The 24,022-nt window shown below is 41.9% G+C and overlaps 1 protein-coding gene across 1 annotated transcript in view; it reads right to left on the bottom strand.

Moving 5' to 3' along the window:
• PARP4 (poly(ADP-ribose) polymerase family member 4) overlaps nt 1-24,022 on the bottom strand; it is a 95,314-nt gene that overhangs the window by 61,360 nt on the left and 9,932 nt on the right. The window contains exons 2-12 of the mRNA XM_017548224.2: nt 23,598-23,730; nt 21,639-21,840; nt 19,892-19,958; nt 18,764-18,839; nt 17,565-17,678; nt 13,557-13,706; nt 12,615-12,752; nt 11,438-11,611; nt 7,415-7,575; nt 3,529-3,666; nt 2,002-2,097 (exon numbers count right to left, since the gene is read on the bottom strand). Of these exons, the coding sequence (XP_017403713.1) occupies nt 2,002-2,097; nt 3,529-3,666; nt 7,415-7,575; nt 11,438-11,611; nt 12,615-12,752; nt 13,557-13,706; nt 17,565-17,678; nt 18,764-18,839; nt 19,892-19,958; nt 21,639-21,840; nt 23,598-23,729 (1,448 nt within the window). The 5' untranslated portion in view covers nt 23,730. The remainder of the gene's footprint in view (nt 1-2,001; nt 2,098-3,528; nt 3,667-7,414; nt 7,576-11,437; nt 11,612-12,614; nt 12,753-13,556; nt 13,707-17,564; nt 17,679-18,763; nt 18,840-19,891; nt 19,959-21,638; nt 21,841-23,597; nt 23,731-24,022) is intronic.

Here is a 24,022-nt window from a genome sequence, read left to right on the forward strand (position 1 = left end):
AGTGATAAAGCAGCAGCGCTGTTTGAGATAGTTGACTCAAATTTTCAAGGAAGTTCTACTATAAGTAAATGCTATCAAATAGCATCACATACTACAGACAAATCTTTCATGAAAGGAAGAGTCAATTGCTGAGGCAAACTTCATTGTTGTCTTATTTTAAGAAATTGCCACAGCCACCTCAACTTTCAGCAACCACCACCCTCATCAGTCAGCAGCCATGGCAAAAAGACAATGGCTCACTGAAGGCTCAGATGATCATTAGCATTTTTAGTAATAAAGTAGTATTTTAAAATTAAGGTATGTACTTTTTTTTTTTTTGTCTTTTTACATGCAATGCTATTGCACACTTAATAGACTAGAGTGTAAACCTTTTACACTCATTGGGAAACCAAAAAATGTGTGTGACTCACTTTATTGCAACACTTGCTTAATTGCATCGATGTGGAACCAGACCCTCAACATCTCCACAATATGCCTCATATAGCAACTTTTGCTCCACTAAGGTCCTAAGGCTCATCCACTCGACATGTGTAGCCACAGTCCATTTCTTTAAACTTCAGGATAGAACTTCACGTAGGACTCCACCAAAATTTATGGATCCATTCCAGTGTCAATGAACGTCTACATAATTTCCAGTGTTCTGTTATTACAAAGCTCTCTCTCTCTTTTTTTCTTTTCTTTTCATTTTATTTTTTTTTAAGAGATGGAGTCTGGCTTTGTGTCCCAAGCTGGAAGTAGCAACGCAGACACAGCTCACTGTAGCCTTGGACTGCTGGACTCAAGCAATCCTCCTGCCTCAGCCTCCTGAGTAGCTTGGACTACAGGTGTGTGCCAACATGCCTGGCTAATTAAAAAATGTTTTTTTTAGAGATGGGGTCTTGCTGTGTTGCCCAGGCTAATCGGAAACTCCTGGACTTGAACAATTTTTCTGCCTCAAACCCCTGAGTAGCTGGGACTACATGTGTCTGCCACTACACTTGGCTCATTTTCTGAGACAGGGTCTTGCTCTGTCACCCAGGCTGGAGTGCAGCGGTGTGATCCCAGCTCACTGCGGTCTCCGCCTCCTGAGTTCAAGTGATTCTCCTATTTCAGCCTCCCAAGGAGCTGGGACAACACATATGCACCACCACGCCCAGGTAATTTTTATATTTTTAGTAGACATGGGGTTTCGCCACATTGGCCGGGCTGCTCTCAAACTCCTAACCTCAAGCAATCTACCCGCCTTAGCCTCCCAAAGTGCTGGGATTACAGGCATGAGCCACTGTGCCTGGCCCCAGCTCATTTTCTTTGCTATTAGGTTTCCATTCATGCCTTTTGCCCATCTGCTTATAGGGTTGCTTGTCTTTCTCTTATTCATTTGTAGGAACTCTTCAAATATCCTGCTCATTATCCTTTGTCCTGGGCCTGAACTCAGTCTCCATCCTTTAATCAGCTCTGCAACCTTCGGCAAGTTGCCTGACCTCCCTGAGACTGTTTCCTTGCATAAAATGATGTTACAATACCAATTATGAGGTTGGCAGATGATGTACATGGAGTTCTTCTCACTGTGCTGCCCACACTGGACTGCAGTGGCATAATCATAACTCACTCCAGCCTTGAACTCCTGGACTCAAGTGATCCTCCCGACTCAGCCTCCCTAATAGCTAGAACTATGGGTTCTATCCGTGCTACCATGCACAGCTAATTTTTAAAATTTTTTTATAGAGGTGGGGGTCTCGCTATGTTGCCTAGGCTGGCCTTAAATTCCTGGGCTCAAGCGATCCTCCTGCCCTGGCCTCCCAAAGAGCTGGGATTACAGTGTGAGCCACCATGTCTGGCCCAAAGGCAGATTTAAACATTATCAAGGATGTTGAAGATGAAACAGTATTCCAGGCATACTAAGGTCATGTATAACAGATAAATCTGTGTTTGGGGTGAGAAACTACCTCATCAAGAAAAGACAGAAGAAAACACACAGCAAGAAAACTCAGTAACGATTCTGTGATTAAAGATCAAACATACCTGAGTGAATCACTGAAATAAATCCCACTTCCAAGGTTTCCGACGTCTGTTCTTTGCACACCACGATCCTCCACTACTTTGGGCAAAAGCAACCCTCTGAAAAGACAAGGGCAGGATAAGGTGTAAGCCCGATGCTGACTGCATCCTCCCTTGCTCCCAACTTTGGCAGGTTCCTACTGAACTTCTGGCTTCCAGAGAACTCTGCAATCAGGGTGACACCGTGGTTGTTTCTGGGAACACAGGTAAAGGGGGATTTCTGCCTTTTATCAGATAAATATCTATTGTTTGCATTTTGTATTAGGAGATTGAACGAATTTATTAAAACGCCTTTTGGGTTTTTGTCCTACTGAGAAAGCTCATCCCTACTTAAGGACTATTTTAAAAAGATTCTTCCATTTTTCATTTAGTATACTTTTATGGTCTGATTCTAAATATTTAAATATTTGTTCCATGTTGAGTACACGTATGAGAAATGAGGTAAGGGTCGAACTTTATATTCTTTCTTTGTGGTCACTCATTTATTTCTATAGCTAGTACTGAAGGACTTGTCTTTCTTCCATAGAGACAAGATCTACTAGTGTCATATCCTAAATCTTCTGTTTTTGAGTTTGTGTTTAATTTTAGTATCACCCTCATTAGGCTTCTTTTCCAGAATTATTCTGGTAATTTCAAAATTACAAAAAATATGTGTTGTAGAATCAGCTTTTCATTTCTTTATAAAAATATTGTTGGTAATTTTATCATGAAAGCACTAAATTTATAGATTAATCCAAGAAAAACCGGCATCCTCTGATTAACGCAAGTTGTCTTTTGGGTCTCTCAGTAGCAGTTTAATGGATTTTTGTTTTTCCTTTTTTTCCCCAGGTGGATCTTATATGTTTCTTAAGCTTCTTCTAAGTACTTAAAGAATCTAAATTTAATAATATCTTCTCCTGCTCCTGTGACTTCAGTTTCAGCCCCAATATTAATTAGTAATTCAAAGCAAACAGAATCTTAGAGTTATGTTTCAAATAAATAACTCATGTTGTCTGGTGCACACTCTAACTTCTGGACACTTCTCTTTAAATACTGGGCTATTCCTAGATTAGATACACATGGAGGAGTCATGAATATAGAATCACTTTTCTTTATATGATACAGTCTTCAAGAAGCAATTCATACTTAGGTACTATATTTAAAAATAATAAATATATAATTTTTAAAAATAGAGATGGGGTCTTGCTAGGTTTTCCAGGCTGGTCTTGAACCCTTGGCCTCAAGTGATCCTCTCGCCTCAGCCTCCCAGAGTGCTAGGATTACGGGTGTGACCCACCATACCCAGCCATAAATACATAATTTAAATTATACATTCAATTACAAATTATTACACACTTAAATATAAAGTGTGTAATTTTCTCTAGAACGCAGTAAACTAGTTGATTTTAACTGAAAAGACTCATGTAATATAGAAAAGAGTAGGAAAAAAAAGTAAAATATTTCACATTTGTGAGGTTGAAAATTTTGAGAAATAAAGATGGCGACTCTTACCGACACAAGATTCCCACGATGTTTCGTACAGGAGAACCGTGCAACAAGGGCCTCACATTGCCAAGTTTGCTCAAAAACTCTGTGGTTTCGTTCACTCTGCCAACTCTAAATATCTGCAAGATATCCACTGGGCTCTTACTGTAAGAATTAGAAGAAAAGCCTTTAGATTACATAATTGAAAACAAAACAAAGAATCCTTATAGCAGAAGAAATCCCAAAAGGGTCCAAATGTCCCTTATCAGGAAACGGATTCAATGAGCCACAACACAGCATATCTTGGAAATATTATGCAGCTATTAAAAAAATCAAATTCTTCAAAAAAACAAGGATATGTGGTAAAGTGTACAGTAAAATATAAACTTTAAAAGTCGATTACAAAACTTTACACATAGTATGATCCAAATATTGTCAAATATATAATACATAGAATATATTGTTCTTGCTCTGGGTGACAGAGCAAGACCATGTCTCTTAAAAAAAAATAAAAAAGAATGCAACTTCTAGCCTCTCGAGTGGCTCACACCTGTAATCCCAGGACTTTGGGAGGCCAAGGTGGGTGGATCACCAGAGGTCAGGAGTTCAAGACCAGCTTGGCCAACATGGTGAAACCCCACCTCTACTAAAAATACAAAAATCAGCGGGGCGTGGTGGTGCATATCTGTAGTCCCAGCTACTTGGGAGGCTGAGGCAGGAGAATCACTTGAACCCAGGGGGCGGAGGTTGCAGTGAGCTGAGATCGCGCCACTGCATTCCAGCCCGGTGACAGGGCGAGACCCCATTTCAAAAAAAAAAAATAGTTATCAAATAGCTAATTTTAAGTGTTTAGAAACCAATCAGGTTTGAAGAGAGTGTTGTCAAGAAAGGCCTCTCTTGGGAGGTGACATTTATTGGTGGCACCATAAAATGTGTATTTTAAGACCCCACTGGTTATTATGGGTTGGATGCCGTAATAATAATTACAGGAGTGGAGAACATCTGGAAGGACATTGTAGATGGGATAAAGAGGGCGGCAGAGTGAAAGGAAGTGAGATAACGGATGAAGGACACTTTGAAGGCAGAATTGACAGAACATGGGACTGTGGGGATGAGAAGCAGGGAGACCCCACACTAGTTCTTAGTGGGTAGCTAAGGTGGGGCAATGGCAGGGGGGACTGGGGTATGGCGGAGGGCAGCGCTGTGGTGAGGGGAGGGGCACATCTTCCCAACCCCACGTCCAGTGGCCTCAGGTCAGTGCCTTGACATTAGCTATGGTGGGAGTATTTGCTCCCCAGAGCTCAGCAAATATTCCAGACCAGGACTTTTCCTTCACAGAGCTGGCTAACCAGCACTCCCAACACCCGCCAGGGTGAGCAGCATTGGAGTGGTTCGGGCTAGGTTATGTTCTACACCCAAATCTTAACAGTGGTCATATTATCTCTGGGTTGTCTCTGGGTGGTGAGATTTTGAGTGATTTTTAATTTTCTTCATATTTTTAGATATTTTCTAAGCTTTTAGCAAAGAACACAAGTTTTACAACTAGAAAAAATAATATAAAGAAATCATGACTAGTGAAATGAAATGAAGAAAATCTAACTTTTCACAGCAGCAGGATCTTTCCTTAGGAAGAAGCCCACTTTAGCTGTGTGACTGCTTTTGTATTTGGGGGGTGGGGTGGCTCACCAAGGGCTTGCTTAGGTAGCCCTGGAGGGCTGAACTGCAGCTGCCACTTGGGGGCTTAATGTGGCTCTTCCTGTCTTCCTGGAAAACTTATTCCCCTCCAGATTCTACCTTCCTTGTCACTGGACTCTTAATTAGTGTAGATCAGCGGACACCTAGGGGAGGATCAAAGGTCAAACCGAAAAGTCAAACCAATTTGCTTACATATAAAAACAAAACTTGGAGGTCTGTGGGAATGAATGTTTTTGAGGCAGAGTCTTGCTCTGTTTCCCAGGCTGGAGTGCGGTGGCATGATCCTGGTTCACTGTAACCTCACCTCCTGGGTCCAAGCTATTCTTGTGCCTCAGTCCCCAGAGTAACTGGGACCACAGATGTGTGCCACCACGCCTGGCTAATTTTTGTATTTTCAGTAGAGATGGAGTTTCACCATGTTGCCCAGGCTGGTCTCTAACTCCTGACTTCAAGTGATCTGCCCACCTTGGCCTCCCAAAGTGCTGGGATTACAGGCATCAGCCACCATGCCTGGTTCAGATTTTTAAAAAATTAAAGTGAAATTCCAAAAAGATAAAATTAACCATTAAGTATACAATTCAGTGGTATTTAGTACAGAACATTGAAAATATCATGTAATTACCACCTCTAGTTCCAAAATTTTTATTTGCCCAAAAGAAAACCCCATACCTTTTGGCTATCAGTCCCTATCCTTCCCTCTCATGGTACCAGGCAATTTGCTGTCACTGTGGATTTATCTATTCTAGATATTTCATATAAATAGAATCGTATAATATGTGGCTTCCTTCACTCAGCACAATATTTTTGAGGACCACCCATTTGCAGTATGTGTCAGTACTTCATTCCTTTTTCATGACTGAATAGTATTCTATTACATATATTTATCATGTTTTGTTTATCCACTCCCCTGTTGATGAACATTTGGGTTATTTCTACTTTTTGGCTGTTTTGAATAGTGTTGCCATGAATATTCATGTACAAGTACCTATTTGAGTACTTGCTTTCAAGTCCTTTGAGTATAGAACTAGGAGCGGAATTGGTGGGTCTTATCATATCGTATGTTTAATTTGTTGAGGAATCATCAAACAGAGGCTGTATCATTTTTCCCTCCCACTGGCAATGTGTGAAGCTTTCAGTCTCTCTACATCCTCACCAACGCTTATAATTTTCCATTAAACATAAATCATAGCTATCTTAGTGGGTGTGAAGTGGTTTTGGGAGTGGATTTTGAGGATGGTCAAGGAAAGTAGAACATAGTTTTAGTTGGGTCTGAGTCAGGCCATAAGGTAAGAGTGGCTGGGTGTGGTTTTAGTAGGGCTCTGGAAAACCAGCTCTCTAAACAACAGCAGCAATGCCCTGCACAGCCCTGATTTGCAGCATTTGCTGATTTCCATGGTGCAAAACCTCCCTACGTCCAATTTCAAGTTACCAATGGTTTAACAACCAGTTCACCAAATCTCTTAAAGGTTGACAACTGGCTCTTATAAGCTGGTATGTACAGCTACAACTCACCACCCTTCGTTCTAAGGGCTGTGTCACGCTGATGAAGAGGAACTGCTGCAATGGAATGAACCACCAGGTCAACAAGAGTCAGTCCCATACTTGAGAACAAGGAGGCACTGGAGTTTCTGAACCGAGAAGCTGAGCACAGACTCAGCCACGGTGACCCTCAGGGGTGCTCACACCCAGTGAGGGCTCGTCTGGGCGGCTGGTCCATCATGTTTGTGTTACTGGAGAATGCACATCAGCACAGGACCCTGGGTATGCACAGTGAGTGAGGGCGCAGGTGTAACTGGTATTTAGGAACGTGTTTTCCAGGTTTTCAGGTGCAGTTTCTCCTGCCACAGAGAGGCCACATTGGAAGACGCCATACGCATATTTCTGCATGTTTAAATCTTAGTTTAAGTGGCTTTTTCTCTGTAATAACCTGCAAAATACAAACTCAAGCACCTTTTGATTTAAAAATTTTAAATTTAATCTTCAACAAGATTAGGTAACCTTGAAGTCAGAGTGGAATATAGAGGGTGTTTTCATGCACAGAATACTGCCACAGGCACCGTTATAAACACAGAAGAAAGTAATTTGTCAGCACACCACTGCTACTGTGGCTTGTTGCTGAAGACGAAATGATCTAGGTAATTACTGTGATCAGCTCTTTAACAGAGTCTCAAAGAGCATTATATCATAACGGATCCTGAGACACTTCCTTTATGCTTACCTGTGATTATTCTGCAAAACCTCTTGTCTAACCCTGAGAAATTCTTCAGTATTCTTTTCAACATGCTCAATTTTGCATCTCAAAGCTCGGTATTTGGCAAGGGATGGTGGGTTGGGTTTGGACAAATTAGTTTCACAGACGTTAACCATGTCTCTTATTAGCTGTCGGTGGAAATAATATATAGACATCAGAATTACCACATATCAAAATCCATATTTATATTACATTAACACTTTCTCAAAAAGATGGGAAAAGTCCATTTTCCCCAAAGCTTGTTTTATTTTATTTATTTATTTATTTTTGAGACAGGTCTTGATCTCACCCATGCTGGAGTGTAATGACATGACCATAGCTCACTGCAGCCTCAACCTCCTGGGTTCAAGCAATCCTCCTACCTTAGCCTCCAGAGTAGCTGGGACCACAGGTATAAGCCACCACTGCACTCAGCTTTCCCAAAAGCTTTTGATCAATATTTGCTATTAGTGGTGCATTAAAGTTCATGTATCTGGTGCAGTGGCTTATACCTGTAATCCCAGCACTTTGGGAGGCTGAGGGAGGAGGATCACTTGAGGACAGGAATTCAAGACCAGCCTGGTCAACATGGTGAAACCCCATCTCTACTGAAAATATAAAAAATTATCCAGGCATGGTGGCTCATGCCTGTAATCCCAGCTACTCCGGAGGCTGAGGCATGAGAATCATTTGAACCCAGGTGTGGGTGGTTGCAGTGAGCCGAGATCGCACCACTGAACTCCAGCCTGGGCAACAAAGGGAGACTCTGTGTCAAAAACAAAAAGCAAAAAAGGTTAATATAATTGCCTTACTGATAGCACAATCTATGATCGTGGTCGTAGAGTACATAAGCACAGCACATAATTGTTAATAAAGGGTTTTCATATACATTATTCATTTATTCCTCACTACAACACTGAGGCCGATTTTATTATCCTCATTGCACAGATGAGCAAAGTGAGGCTCTGCGAAGTTAATCAATTGTTCAGGACCCCACGGTGAGGAGCAGACAGTGACCAAATGGGATCTCAGAACCCTGAGACTTCACATCCAACTCTGCTTCAACAATTCAGTAGGTGTGTTTGCTATGCCAGACACTGGATCAGGTTAGAAAGACACACAGATGAATAAGGCGTGGGTTCCTTCCCTGAGTGGAAACCCAAGTATTCCTTTGACTATTCCCAAATCCTGGATCTTGGAGAAGGGAACTGCAGCCCCAGTGATGTGGGTTACGTTTGGTCTCTGGACTTGCTGCTTTCACATCTTATTAATATTATGATTTTTTGAGACGGAGTCTCTCTCTGTCACCCAGGCTGGAGTGCAATGGCGCAATCCCGGTTCACTGCAACCTCCACCTCCTGGGTTCAAGCAATTCTTGTCTCTCATCTTTATGATTGTAGTATGGGGAGGGCCTTTCTAACTGTAACTCAAACTCACCAGCCATAAAAGATCGATGCATTTTTCTGTATAAAAGCAAAAATCTTCAGTAGGGTAGAAATAAAACAAGTTAACCACCACCACTAATAACAAAAAACTCATTGTAAGCAAAGTAAAAAGACAAACGGGAAAATATCTGCAACTCATATCACAGAGGCTGACCCTCTAATACAGGAAGAATCCTTAAAAATCATGAAGAAAAACAGCAGGACCCAAAAGAACAAAGGACAGAAAACAGTTTGCAGAAGGAGCAGCAAATGGTCCGTAGGCGTCCGGAAAGGCGCTCCGCCTCGCAGCACTGAGGGGTTACGTCTCATCCCTAAGGTTAATAAAAGCATCCAAGTTTGACAAACATGCTCTTGGTAAGGCTCTGGGAAATAGAACCTCTCGTTCTTTGAGAGTAGGTGGGCAAAAGGGTGCAGCGCTTAGGAGAGAATCAGCTAATATCTATCCTTGAAGCCAGCCCTTCTCGGCCCCATCCCAGAGACAATCCGGTACAAGTGCAAAATGACAAACATACAAGGTTATTCATTGGGGCACTGTTTGTTGCAGCAAAATCCAAAAAGAATCCAAAGGCCTGGCCGTAGGGTACATCCCACAATGCAGCACATCCCACAGTGGAATGCGAGAATGGAAGGCAGCTGCGTCCAGAATACATGGAGAAAAGCAAGATGCAGAACAGCAAAGATAGTCTTTTTATACAAAAATGGGAATAAGAATTTGTTTTATAAGGTTGGGCACAGTGGCCCACGACTGTACTCCCAGCACTTTGGGAGGCAGAGGCAGGTGGATCACTTGAGGTCAGGAGTTCGAGACCCGCCTGGCCAGCATGGTGAGACCCCCATCTCTACTAAAAATACATAAATCAGCTGGGCATAGTGGCGGGCACCTGTAATCCCAGCTACTCAGGAGACTGACTCAGGAGAATTGCTTGAACTCAGAAGGTGGAGGTTGCAGTGAGGCCAGATCGTGCCAGTGCACCCCAGCCCAAGCGACAGAAAAAAAAAAAAGAATTTATGTTTATACATGTATTTGTATAAAGGAACTCTGAAGACAAAAAGAAATTAATAAGATTAGTTACCTATGGTGTTGGGGAGGGGAATAGGGTGGAGTGAGCAGGGTAGAACAGGGATTTCTCTGAGTGTATCTTTTTAACATAATTTTGCCTCTTGAATCATGCAGATGTATTATCTATTCAAAATAGAAATTTAAAAGAAAATATATTTGAATGGGCACTATACATTCCCTCTTAGCAACACTGATGACTGAGATTATTATTATTATTATTTTTTGGGATGGAGTTTTGCTCTTTTTTTGAGATGGAGTTTCCATGGCCAGGCTGGAATGCAGTGGCACGATCTTGGCTCACTGCAACCTCCGCCTCCCAGGCTCAAGTGATTCTTCTGCCTCAGCCTCCTGACCACCATGTCTGGCTAATTTTTGTATTTTTAGTAGAGATGGGTTTGGTCATGTTGGCTAGGCTGGTCTCAAACACCTGACCTCAGGTGATCCACCTGCTTTGGCCTCCCAAAGTGCTGGGATTATAGGCATGAGCCACCACGCCTGGCCCACTGATATTCTTTATGTTTGATGTTAGGTAAATCACAGAATTTTAAATTTCAAAGGGCCTTATATCTTCTCACTGACCAGTTCCTTCCTTATTTTGGATTACTGATTCCTCTAGGACTCTGGTGAAAGCAATCATTTCCCAAACATGCAAAATTTCACATCTATAAACTCCTGTGAAGTCTAGGATAGGGATCTCTGATCTTGGCCCAATCCCTGCATACACAGATGAGGCCGTGCAGACCCAAAGAGTGACTTCAGCCTCGTCCAGGGCAGGGCTGGTTGCTGTGGACACCTTCCTCTACTTACTGAGCCTGCTCCTCTCCTGGCAGCTCAGAAGAGATGGCCCATTTCTGAGCAGCCACAGTGGCTCCAATCTCCTCGACAGTGACTGCTTTGTGCACATGACTTGATTCTGACCAGAGAAATATGTGTCAGCCAGAGGCTTTCTCTAGGAGACACAACAAGAACTATTACAGATGTGATGCTATGAACTACTGCAGCTATCTGTGGATTACGAGGAAGCTGGGCTGAGAGCAGAGCTGTCACTCTACAGGAAGTACTGAGTGATGGAAGGAGGGTGGAACCCTGATGGTAACACTGACACACTGAGTCTCAGGATGACCTGGGCCGGCAGGCAGCCCACAGCTGGATTTCTCGTTGTCTGAGGTATAAATGTTCTCATTGTTTAAGTCAGTGGCAGTTTCCCATTTCTTCTGCAGAGAGGATCCTAACTCATTCCAAGGTCTGAAAAGTTATTCAGAAGACAGCAATTCTAAACCTATTTCTGCACTTATGTCACCATGCCAACATATTCACACTTGAAAATATGGTTTAAGTAACTTTCATAAGGACCCTGGGCTTTCTAAGATGGTTCAACAATTTATTTTCTAGCACAACTCTGGAGACAATTTCATGATTCAGTGTTACCTTATTCATCGGATTTTTAAAGACACTCACCCCCAACATACTTTATAATCAATTGAATTCTGTATTTCAGAGGTTTACCTGGCAGAGGTCTGCTTTCTTAGCCAGTAGTCCCAGGTTCACTTCTTTGGGCATTGTGCCTTTGTGAGGTATCAGTCTGTAAAACTCTGTCATCATCTTCTGCAGTTGCTCTGCTGTTTCTCCATTTTTCAGTGCTGCCTTCACTAGAAGGAGAACCCCCTCTGCCTTGCTCACCTTTCAACAAAAGATCATATATGCTTATTAAAACAAAATTTTGATACAGAAATTAAGGAGCATGCACAAAAATATCTAAAATGATTGTTGGACATGTCAAAACTATCCATTTTCTACTGAACAGCTATCGCAAAGCAAATGCCCATCTTTACTGGAGACGTATCTCAGTTGTGGTAATGATACCATGAGGATTATTGCAAACCTGGGCTCGGTTTTGCTAGATGAAAGAACCAGAGTCTTATATTTCTCTCTATATGTGGACAAATCTACAAACATATACGCAGAGAGAGAAACACTAATGCAACTGTGAGAGACTTGCTTTTCACATGAGAAATTTAGGAAGATGTCAGAACTAGACCACGGGTAAAAAATCTCCTAAAGATGTTTCTAATTACACAAGTACTTCGTGGGCTTTACCCCAGGAAGCCATGCTCTCCTTGAGATAAATTGGCTTAATTCCACGGAGGAAAATTGTCCTTATTTATTTCAATACAACAATGCAGTTGCTTAAGTTGTACCACTGGGGATATCTTCGTTTGCCTGCTCTTTCAGTTGCAATTATACTTAAGAAGGGAAGAACATTTCCTGGTGATCTGGAGGCATGCCTGCCTTTCCTGAGACAGTCAAAAGGTGCGAGACCGTGGAGTCACTAGGAAGTAGGCTGGGGTCTGGAAATCTAACTGGGGACCAAGACCACCCATATCCCTCCAGCTTCCTGCAAACTTCTTGGCACAAAAGATCGGTCCTCCTAATTGGCCAGCACCAGAAGCCTGCCTTTGATCAGATCTTGAGGCTGACATTTTCCAGACATGGATGTCTAGTTTACTCAGATGCTTATTTTCTCCTTAGTACTCTTGGTGGTCCCTTTCTTCAGAGTACAAGGAAAGAACATTCAGGAATGAATTTCAGAGCAGTCAGACTAGCATGCAAACACAAGTGTTATTACTGAAGCCAATCAACCAGGAGGCAGGTTTCTCACATCGGTTCAGCGACACAGACTTACATCATTGAGGCTAATACTGCTCACTGGCTTGAGCAGTGTGTGCTCCAGGTGGCCCAGGGCCTCTGCCCAAATCATCTCTACCAAATCGCTCACTTCTTGGCTCTGAGTGCTTGAATTCATGACTTCTTCCAAAAGCAACTGCAACAATAAAACAGAAATGCCACCAAAAAGTCAACATGTGTGAAGGCCAACGAACAGAGGTGTGAGGAGAAATGACTGATTACAGCCCAGGAGAGTCATCGCCAGCCAGGTAACTGCAGGATCCTCTTTCTGTCTCCCTCCATTCTCTCTTCTCTGATTCCCTCCTGCCCCCTTTTCTTCCTGTTCTATTTTTTCCTTCACCCTGTAAGCTCTAGGTCTGTCTGTGGCATTTAACACATGCAATCAGGGTTGAGGACCCTTGACTCATGGCCTAGGTTGTAAAGAGATCTCTCAAAAGCTCTCAGACTGCTGCTGAAATAAGCAATAAATCTCATGGCTCATTCTAAAATGCATTCCCCACTCAGTTTCCATGCATTTCTATGAGTTCACGTTTCCTTTTCTGAACTCCTCCTCTTCCCTCCTGACATTTATTTATTTATGTATCACCCACGTTGGGGTACAGTGGCATGATCATAGCTCACTGTAACCTCAAACTGCTGGATTCCAGTGATCCTCCTGCCTCAGCCTCGTGAGTAGCTAAGACTATAGGCACACCACCATTGGCAACATAGAGGGACCCATTTCTACAAAAACTAAAAAACTATGAAATGGGTCCCTCTATGTTGCCAAGGCTGGTCTCGAACTCCTGGCCTCAAGTGATCCTCACAACTTGGCCTCTCAAAGTGCTGGGATACAGGCGTGAGCCACCAAGCCTGGCCCAGTTTTTTATTTGTAATAGAGAAAACATTTCTATTAAAAATATTCAATCAATAACAACAAAAAATTATAAATCAATCTTACTGCTTGCAATTGTTCAGATGCTAATTGGGTTGCTTCAGGGGTGAAATGTTCTCTTAATAGAAATCCTTGTTTCTTCAGTTCTTCAATGTAATTTTCATAGTATTCACTTGCATCTTCAGAGGTTTTCTTTATAGCAAACTGTCTTCTAGTCTGTGAATTATGGTATATAGGAAAAGTACAATAATTATTTACATATCTAGCTTTATTGAACATAAAGCATTAGTTCCTTGACATGAAGAAGTTTAGAAATTAGTTTTTTTCAAAGTATTACTTGAATTTTAAATTCTTTTTCTTTTCCTTTATTTATTTATTTATTTATTTTGAGACAGAGTCTTGCTTTGTCGCCCAGACTGGAGTGCAGTGGCACGATCTTGGCTCACTGCAACCTCCACCTCCCAGGTTCAGGCGATTCTCCTGCCTCAGCCTCCTCAGTAGCTGGGACTACAGGCACGTGCCACCACGACTGGCTAATTTTTTTGTATTTTTTGGTAGAAACGGGGTTTCAACCATGTTGGCTTGAATAACTCCTGACCTCAAGCAATCCACCTGCCTTGGCCTCTCAAAGTGCTGGGATTACAGGCATAAGCCACCGTGCTCAGCCAGAATTACACTAAAATTTTAAACTCTATTCTTTTTTTTTGAGATGTTGTCTCACTCTGTTGCCAGGTTGGAGTGCAATGGCACCATCTTGGCTCACTGCAACTCTGCCTCCCAGGTTCAAGTGATTCTTCTGCCTCAGCCTCCTGAGTAGCTGGGACTACAGATGTGTGCCACCACACCCAGCTAATGTTTGTATTTTTAGTAGAGACAGGGTTTCACCATGTTGGCCAGGATGGTCTCCGTCTATTGACCTTGTGATCCACCTACCTCGGCCTCCCAAAGTGTTGGGCTTATAGGCGTGAGCCATCATGCCTGGCCTAAACTCTTAATAAAAAAGCCTACAGGCTGGGCGCGGTGGCTCACGCCTATAATCCCAGCACTTTGGGAGGCCGAGGCGGGTGGATCACGAGGTCAAGAGATCGAGACCATCCTGGTCAACAAGGTGAAACCTCGTCTCTACTAAAAATACAAAAATTAGCTGGGCATGATGGTGCGTGCCTGTAATCCCAGCTACTCGGGAGGCTGAGGCAGGAGAATTGCTTGAACCCAGGAGGCGGAGGTTGCGGTGAGCCGAGATCGTGCCATTGCACTCCAGTCTGGGCAACAACACCGAAACTCTGTCTCAAAAAATAAATAAATAAATAAAAAATAAAAAATAAAAAAGCCTACAACGTGGAGGTAAAGGGGAAAAAGCTTGAGAAAGCACAGCAGACAGAAAAGATCATTTGTTTCACTGGAGAGTCACTCAAAGGTTCCTTCCAAGCCTATAGACTGTTTACAAACCATTCTAATTAGCTTTGAAATCTGGCTTTCCAGCTTTCTGGAAATGAGAAAAATAAATCAGGGGAGGGGAAGAAAAGCAAACTACTTCAGAAGGGAAGAACTGTTAGAGAGAGGCACACGGCAAAGATGAAATCACAGCGGAAAGCTATTCGGTCGCCCATGTGTTGAAGAAAGGCCCCAGCTCCTGCCTCATCCCAAACTATCTATGGAGGCAGCACTTTCTGCTCTTCTGGGAAACTCCTGCCCCTGTAGTGGGCAGTGATCCTAACGTTAACCCCAGAGAATCTGGAAGAACTTGCCCCAACTCGGAGCCCTGGTGTTCTTGTACGTGTTGGCCTAGCCCCTGGCTTGGGGGTGTGGCCCCTGGGAAGCCACTCTACTCAGGATAAGCCGCCCTTTTGGATAGGGGGGCTGCGGGATGCCTCTGAAACTTGGAAAAAAGAAGTGCCTGTTGAAGTCACTCCATTTAGGAAGTTAGAGTTTAACATAATTTTGGAAGATTTCCATCGAAATGGTTTTATTTAACCGAAGGGCAAGCTGCAAAATCCTCTTCAGCGGAACAGCTTGCTGAGGCTCACTGCTATCAAGGCTTCTCTGCTCAGCAAACCAGGCTCACCCAAGGGGTGCTCTGTGCAGACTCGGGCTTGCTAAGGGAGGAGGGCACCCTGAGGGATGTCCTGGCCTATACAGTGCTCCAGTTTCCTTTCTCAATGAAGAAAACAATAACACATTCTGTCATGTTTTTTCACTTCATTTTTACTTACTCCTTACCCAAACAACGAAATCCTCCACAAAGTACAGTATACATTTCGGGGTACAAAGTTAGCAAAAACCCTTCTCCTTCTTGGACATATCTGACCATGGATTAGCTTTCTTACTCTGTTTCCATGGAAATCTGATAAAGATGGCACGTCAGCTGTAATAGCAGGCAAAATTGCTTATGTAATTGTGGCCTCTCATTGATAAATTGCATTGAGACTGAGGGTTCAATGGCGGGAAACCCAAGCTTTGGGCTTGTCTGAGAGCAGGGACTCATATAATTGGGTATGTCCCTTGAGGGCATCCGGAACCCAAAACAATGTGACGAGAGCAATGGGTTTCCGTGGGGTAGGGCTTCCAAGTCAAGTGGATCTCACATCCACCTGATGTGAGTCTCCTTCTCTTGTACCTGAGCTGACACCCAGAGTGGGAACACAAGGAAAAGCTCCTGGAGCCTGTGTGGACCTTTGTGAGGGCCACTCCCACTGAGAAGTGACTGCTTCCTGGCCCAAGACAGATCTGTAGGCTGGGCATGGTGGCTCACGCCTGTTGTCTCAGCACTTTGGGAAGCCAAGGCAGGTGGATCATGAGGTCAGGAGTTCAAAACCAGCCTGGCTAACGTGGTGAACACACAAAAATTAGCCGGGCGTGGTGGCCTGTGCCTGCAATCTCAGCTACTCAGGAGGCTGAGGCAACAGAATCGCTTGAACCCAGGAGGTGGAGGTTGCAGTGACCCAAGATCGTGCCACTGCACTCCCCCTGGGCAATAAAGGAAGACTGTGTCTCGGCCGGGGGCCGGGGGAAGATCTGTAACTCTGAATGTCTACTTGAGAAAGGATCCTGGTAGGTGTTGCAACATTTTATTTAAACTTCAGGCATTAATTCTGAATTTATTTTTGTTTCATGATTGTTTTAGATTGGAGCTGTGCTCTTGACCTGATACTGACCTAGGGCAAAGGTCACGGCCTCTGCAAAGCCTCCCTTGTTGTTCCCAGGGCTCTGTGACCTTGAGCCCTCAATACCTCATATACATATTCAGAACTGGAACTGTCACTGTGGATTGCAAGGACGAGTGTTAGCTCTTTATAGACAGTGATTTCTGAGAGTCAAGATGTGAAGCTTTTTTTTAAGCTCTGAGTGCCAGCCCTAGTAGATTGCTTGATACATAACAGATGCTTAATGAATTGTTTCAGTGGAATGCTTTCAGAGGTATAAATGTCAGGAAAATATCCCCTAAGTGATGTGCAACAAGAGCAGAAATGCTATATACCGTGCACCCAGTGAACATTCCCTTCTAGGCTGATCTACTCAGGGGTGAGGTCCTCACCTCCCATACTCCAAAAGGGAACACATTTCCCCTTTGCAAAATTATTTACCAGGTATTATGGATGAACTGTACCCCTACAAAATGCATATGCTGAAGTCCTAAGTCCCAGGACCTCAAAAATGGGACTGTGTTTGGAGACAGAGCCTTTAAAGAGGTAATTGATTAATTAATGAGATCACAGGGGTAGGCCCTGATCCAACATGACTGCTATCCTCATATGAAGAGTTGAGGACACAGATGCCCACAGGTGGAAGACCACATGAGGATACAGCAAGAAAGCAGCCGTCTGTAAGCCAAAGAGAGAGTCCTCACCTCAGAAGAAATAAACCCTGCCACATTTTGACCTTGGATTTCCAGTCTCTAGCACTGTGAGAAATAAATGTCTGTTGTTTAAACTCCCCTGCCTGTTGCATTTATTAATGGCAGCCTGAGCTAGGATACCAGGTAAGAATAAAAAGGTTGGCAAGATGGCTGATTCATTGAAATGAGTTATGAACAGAGGTCAGTAAACACATAGGAATCAATCTAAACAGCATTACCTGCATGCCATCAGCCAGGAGGAAGTGTGAGGATATCAGGAAAGGACAGTCCCTGGAGTCCCGTGAACACTGCAGCTCTACCACCACGGCTTCCCGGCCTCCCTCCATTCCCACCTGGAAAAGAGAATGTACTTTCAGAAGCTGCACTCTTGAAACATCAAACAACGTGTGCCATTTGAAAGTGTTGAATATAATTATAAAATAATATGTGTTCATTTAGAGATATAATTTAGAAAATACAGAAAGGTATCAAGAAGAAAATTAAAATCACATAAAATCCTATGACAGCAATACAATCACTATTAATATTTTGGTGTGTTTCTCTCCTGTATTTTTACCGTAGATAGATCTGTGTATGTTTATACCACACCATTTTTCATGTTTTCTTTATCAAGGAGGGAAATGTTATTTTCAAATTATGTCTTATTAACATATCTAAAAATACAAATGAAACACCAATTTGAAGGCTAGGGTCAACGTATATCTGTATATATATTTTAGAGACAGAGGTCTTGCCATGTTGCCCAGGGTGGCCTCAAACTCCTGGGCTCAAGAGATCCACCTGCTTCAACTTCCTGAGCAGCTGGGAGCATAGGTGAGTGATGCCACACCAGACACTAGTGTTGATTTTCATTTGCATGACTTTGTTAAAAAAAAAAAATTTGTTTTTCTTTCTAAAGCAAAAGGAATGGAAATGCAACATACTGTACATACTTGTGTCAAACCTTCCCCTTCCAAACACAAGAAACTGTTAATAACAGGAAAGAGACTTTTATTTTTAATGCCATATTGATATTTTGTACTGTTTAAAATTTTTGCTATGAGCATGCATTACTTTTATAATATAAAAACTAAAAATTTAGATATTAAGCTCTAAACATAAGCATTTTCTTGACTAGTAAGAATTGGGTCCAGGTGCAGTGGCTCATGCCTGTAGTCCTAGCACTTTGATAGGCTAAGGAGGGAGGATGGCTTGAGCCTGGGAATTCAAGACCAGCAACATAGCGAGACTTTGTCTCCACAAAAATAAATAAATAGATACTAAAATCAATTCATATTTTAAGGACTATATGATATTCAAGATTTGCACAATTTTTCAAAACAATGAGAAAATGATCAAATAAAAAAACACTCAGAAGACATTCAAACAGGTTTTGTTTTGTTTTTTCTATTTTTCTAACTAGAAATCAGATTCTTACTTTCTCCAAGGTGTTATATTTCGCAACTTCAAAATCTTGAGGAAGATGGGAAATTTCAACACTCTCGGCAGAAAACCTGAAATTTGTACAGTGTATAATTAAAATTTTAACATTACAATGGATCTTAGGCTAAATAGAATTTCATAACTTTTTTCTTGTAGATCCTTATAAAATACACGACAGATTTCTTACAAAATACACGGTAAGTACCTAAGGCCCCCTTAGGGAGAAATTGTTAAAAGATCGTTTGAAATGAGCTGGATGCCTCCTCTGCATACTTCTCCAGCTCGGATGCCCAATGCCGTAGCTTCTGCACTGGAAGATGGTGTCCCCGGGGCACAGGCAGAGGCAGAAAGAAGTGGGCCACACTCCGGGGATGGGCCACTTGTGTTCGCTTTGGGTCTGACTCTTGGAAGCTACGTCACTCCTCTCTGGACCACAGTCCATTCTCTCTAAAATAAAGGAGTCAGACTTCTCATAATCTCTGGTTTTCATTTTGGATCTTCTTCTCTTTAAACATGATTATTAACAAATATAACAAGACTGAATGTGATGCCTAATTAACCCGACGTTTTGGGTATGCTTTAAGCAGCCGTATAGAACTTTAGACTTACACATTCCATTTGAGTGTTGTTATTTCCATTTTTGAAAATATCAGGCAAACGTAACAAACTCTAAAGATTGCTCAGTAAAGTTAATAAGATGAGAGGTTACCCAAATCTCATCATCATTGTCTTTTCTTTTTAAAAATCAATTAATCTAATAATTGCATCCAATCTCACATAATACTGAGAAGATAAAAATAATGATCACTAGGCTGGGCATGGTGGCTCACGCCTGTAATCCAAGCACTTTGGAGGCCAAGGCGGGCGGATCACCTGAGGTCGGGAGTTCAAAACCAGCCTGACCAACACGGTGAAACCCCATCTTAAAAAAAAAAAAGAAAAAAATAATGATCACTATACTAGTTGAAGTAAAAAGTCTCAAAAAAATCACTAAAGAATTAGATACGCAAAATAAATTAAAATACAAAAAAGTCTACAAATAGAATTTTAATACTGTGCTTAAGGTTTACACAAGATTTTGCAAACTCTGTAGAGTCCTAGGAATCAGAAAGAAGTAAATTACTCATTGAGTTCCATGGTGTCTTCCTCCTCTGTAGCGCTGTCCAGGCAAACATCTTCTGTTTTTGCTTCTAGAAGTAAAGCAAACAGCACACTTGTTTACTGCTCAGAGGCTTATAATTAGTTAACCTAACTGCTGGAATTGTTAAGATTCATAAATATATCCTTAAATTAGTTATAATTTTGGTGATCAAAGGACAACCCAGTGGGAAAAGAGGAGGGTGTAACATTGTAAAAGGAAGGTACAACATTATAAGATAGTGAGAACGTACTCGAATTCTATTTTAATAGGCATGTCAGGAGAATTCTCCTCCGGTATTATTTGAAACCCATTGATAGCCATACAATTTTCAATTGGCACTTTCCTCTTGAAGTGCACAGGATCAGAATGAGTTCCTGAGAGCTGGCACATCATGAGTGAAGGAGCTGGAGATGTTCTAGCTTACAGGAGGGAAACTCAAGGGCTCTACATGAGCTTTTCTTCATATTTTTCATTCAGGGAAACAGTAACACTATCCATAGTATTGTGATATATAGGAATAACTCTTTTTATTTTTTTCTTTTTTTTTTCCCCATTTATTTATTTTATTGCATTTTAGGTTTTGGGGTACATGTGACGAACATGCAAAATTGTTGCATAGGTATACACGTGGCAGTGTGATTTACTGCCTTCCTCCCCATCACCTACATCTGGCATTTCTCCCCTTGCTATCTCTCCCCAGCTCCCCACCCCCCCATCCCTCCCCTATTTCCCCCCAACTGACTCCAGTGTGTAGTGCTCCCCTCCCTGTGTCCATGTGTTCTCATTGTTCAACACCCGCCTATGAGTGAGAACATGCAGTGTTTGATCTTCTGCTCTTCTGTCAGTTTGCTGAGAATGATGGTTTCCAGGTTCATCCATGTCCCTACGAAGGACCCAAACTCATCGTTTTTGATGGCTGCATAGTAAGGAATAACTCTTAATTCAAGGACTTCTGTCCAGTTTTAATTACTGTCAAGATTCCAAAGACCATCAGGATATTTGTAGTAATTTGGAATCTGAATAAATTATGCTGGCTGTCATACAGTATGTTTTCAATGTGAAAGGAATCTATTATTTTGCCTATTTCTGTTGTGACTGTCATTTGCTGGGACACTGAGAAAGTCTGATGACTGCGGCAGCATTTCTGACGATTGTCTAAGGAGGCTCCGCCCTGCCAAGCCATTACGTTATCTAACACATACCATGTGCTTACTGTAAGTTGATATTTATCAGAACTGTTTGATTTTTGATGTGACTCAAGAAGAGTGCATTTCTCATGTCGAAAGCCTTTCTTCTTGGACAGATTCCAAAATAAAATCTTGGTTTGTAAAGAAAATATGTTTCTTTTGGGGAGACAATCTTTTGCTTGGAAAGAATTTCTTTAGCAAAATGGTGGTCTTCGAATTTCCAGTGATTAGTGTGTAGTAATCATTGCTTAACACTGAGGCTTTTCCTTCCTCCTAGTTAGAATCGCAATCAGGTTTTCTGAGATGATCAATGTTTCATGGCCAGTTTGAATCTGATGCTACTAGGCTGGATACCAAGAAATCTATTTCTATTGCTAAAGTAGTCTTTTGTCCTTTATTTTTCTGTCCATTTTCTGAAGTAATAAGAAGTCTAATTGTTTTTGCGTATTTCTGGACAATTCTCTGTCTATAATATCTTTGACAAACCCAAGTGTGTACTATAGCACCTATGATACATCAAGAGCTTGCTATGAAATACCTACCAGGACTGCTCGCCTTCTGATCAGGAGGTGGTGTGACATCCAGGGGCTTATTAGGATCATAATTCTTTACATCCAAGAGTCTCTTTTCTCTGATAGATTCCCATATAAAATCTGGGTTTGCAATATGAACGTGGTTCTTTTGGATAGAATTCAGTTGGTACTGACTCAGAACATCAGCATTGTCTAAGATTACATGTGTGCACTAAGAAAAACAGTCAGTACATTACACATCAGTAAAAACATCTAAATAAGTTATCTCTATCTGTAATTTTCACTCTTAAAAAGTCTTGTTTTAAGGTAGTTTGAGATAATTTTTCTCAAACTTCTAAAAACCTCTATAAGTAACACAGTTTCTAGTAACATAAACATTTAAAAAATCAACAGAGTATGGATATGAATGTATCATAATTAATTAACCCTAGAGGTTATTTCTAAATTTTCATTATTGTAAACAATTCTGTGATGACTATCCTCATGTACACATCTTTGTGCACTTGTTCAATTATTTTCTTAGTAGTAGAAAGGGGGGTTCAAAGGTTATTCATTTATTTTGTAATTTTAACAAATCTGTTTTTTTGTAGAGATAGGGTCTTGCTATGTTGATCAGGCCAGTCTTGAACTCCTGGCCTCAAGTGATTCTCCCACCTCAGCCTCCCCAAGTACTGGGTTTACACCCATGAGCCACCATGTCCAGCTTATAATTTTATTTAGTTTTTAATAAATAGTAAATTCACACCGTAGAATATCTAGAAAATAAAATAATAATGACATGTTAACTTCTTCCCCACTGTTGTCCCCAGCTCCTCTCCCCAGAGGCACCTGCTGTCACTTGCTCCTCACGTAGCCTGCTAGAGCTACACTACGCGTAGACACATGGCACCGTGCTACTCAGCCTCTTCTGTGCTGGCTTTTCCACTGAATTTATCTTGGCGATCATTCCTCAACATTACAGCTAGAGCTGCCTCCTTCTTTACAGGAGCTGGTATGCACATTTCAAATGTTTATGTACATCTTCCACAAGGTTGCACTCACAGTATGTGAGCTTCTAAAAAGGAGAAACCATGTTGGCAGTTCTCCACACAGGAGATAAACTGAGAAGGAGAGCGGGCAAAATTACTCATCTGTCTGCAGAGATGGTGAGACAGCTTAGTATGGGAAGCCGTGTGAGGGAAGAATATACAATTCTACCTGAATTGGAAGGAAACAGGGACATTGCATTTCTGATATTCAGCTGGAGTTGAACACACTGCAAAAAACAGATGAGGCTCATATGGCCAAGCCACAGGGCTGAAGTCCAGAGAAGGGGCAGGCCAGCTTGGCACCTCGAGTCTTTGGATTTCTATTTTTAGTTCTCACAATGAGGTGGTTTTAAAAAAAGAGATTAGACTGAATTATTTCCAAGATTTCATCCTAGTATAAAATCCTATTATCTGAACTGCCAGCCCTACAAGTTCAAGAGATGGAAGGTAGCTTCCTACAGCCTTTAAATGAACAAAACAGACAAGCTACGCTGCAAAGACGAGCCTGCACTGCATGTCTCTTTCTGCCCCCTGGAACCTGGCTTACCAGTATATCACTCCAGCATTGACATGCTGGTGAGTGACGACAGTGCGCTTTTTGCAAATCCTGTGCGCTATGACTTTCCCCTTCAAGAACAGATTTGGCTGGGCTGAAATTCTATTTTTATATTTGGCTGTGCTCTAGTAATAACCTGCTTCATAGGACATGTGGGACTGTCCTGCAGTTCAGGGAACATAGAGAGGACAGGGCTGGCCTGGGCCTCCTCTGCCTCTCTGGGCCCAGCCTCCCAATGGGCCATGTCACAGTGTCTCCTGATGAACTTGGAGTAGCTCACTCACTGTCTCCTGCTGCTAATCTCTGCTTCCTCTGCTAACCATGACCCCTCTTCCTGAATGCACAATGTTTTATCATACTGTAGTTTATGAGATTTGGAAATACCTGAGGATTTAATGAAAAGGAAAACTTTCCACCATTTTCCTTAATGTCAGCTTGTAGCTTTTTCTTCTGCTGCCGAGGTAAGTACTTCACTTTCAAACAGAAGTTACAATTTGCAAAGATCCCCATCATCATCCTGTAGGAAAAAAAGGTTTTAAGTACTCTCTCTTAGGTAAACATAATTGACAGTGAATTTAGAATTATTATACATGCAAACCATGAGAAAATTTTATTTTAAGAAAGATATTGTAATCATGTTATAAATTGAACATCACAAAGTTGAATAACATCCTAGCATGCAATATGTGTGTTGGCTTAAGAATAATTTCTAGCTTTTTTTTTTTTTTTTTGGAGATGGAGTTTCGCTCTTGTTACCCAGGCTGGAGTGCAATGGCGCGATCTCGGCTCACTGCAACCTCCTCCTCCTG

Source organism: Cebus imitator, unplaced genomic scaffold, assembly GCF_001604975.1.
Source record: "Cebus imitator isolate Cc_AM_T3 unplaced genomic scaffold, Cebus_imitator-1.0 Scaffold204, whole genome shotgun sequence".
NCBI lineage: Eukaryota > Metazoa > Chordata > Mammalia > Primates > Cebidae > Cebus > Cebus imitator.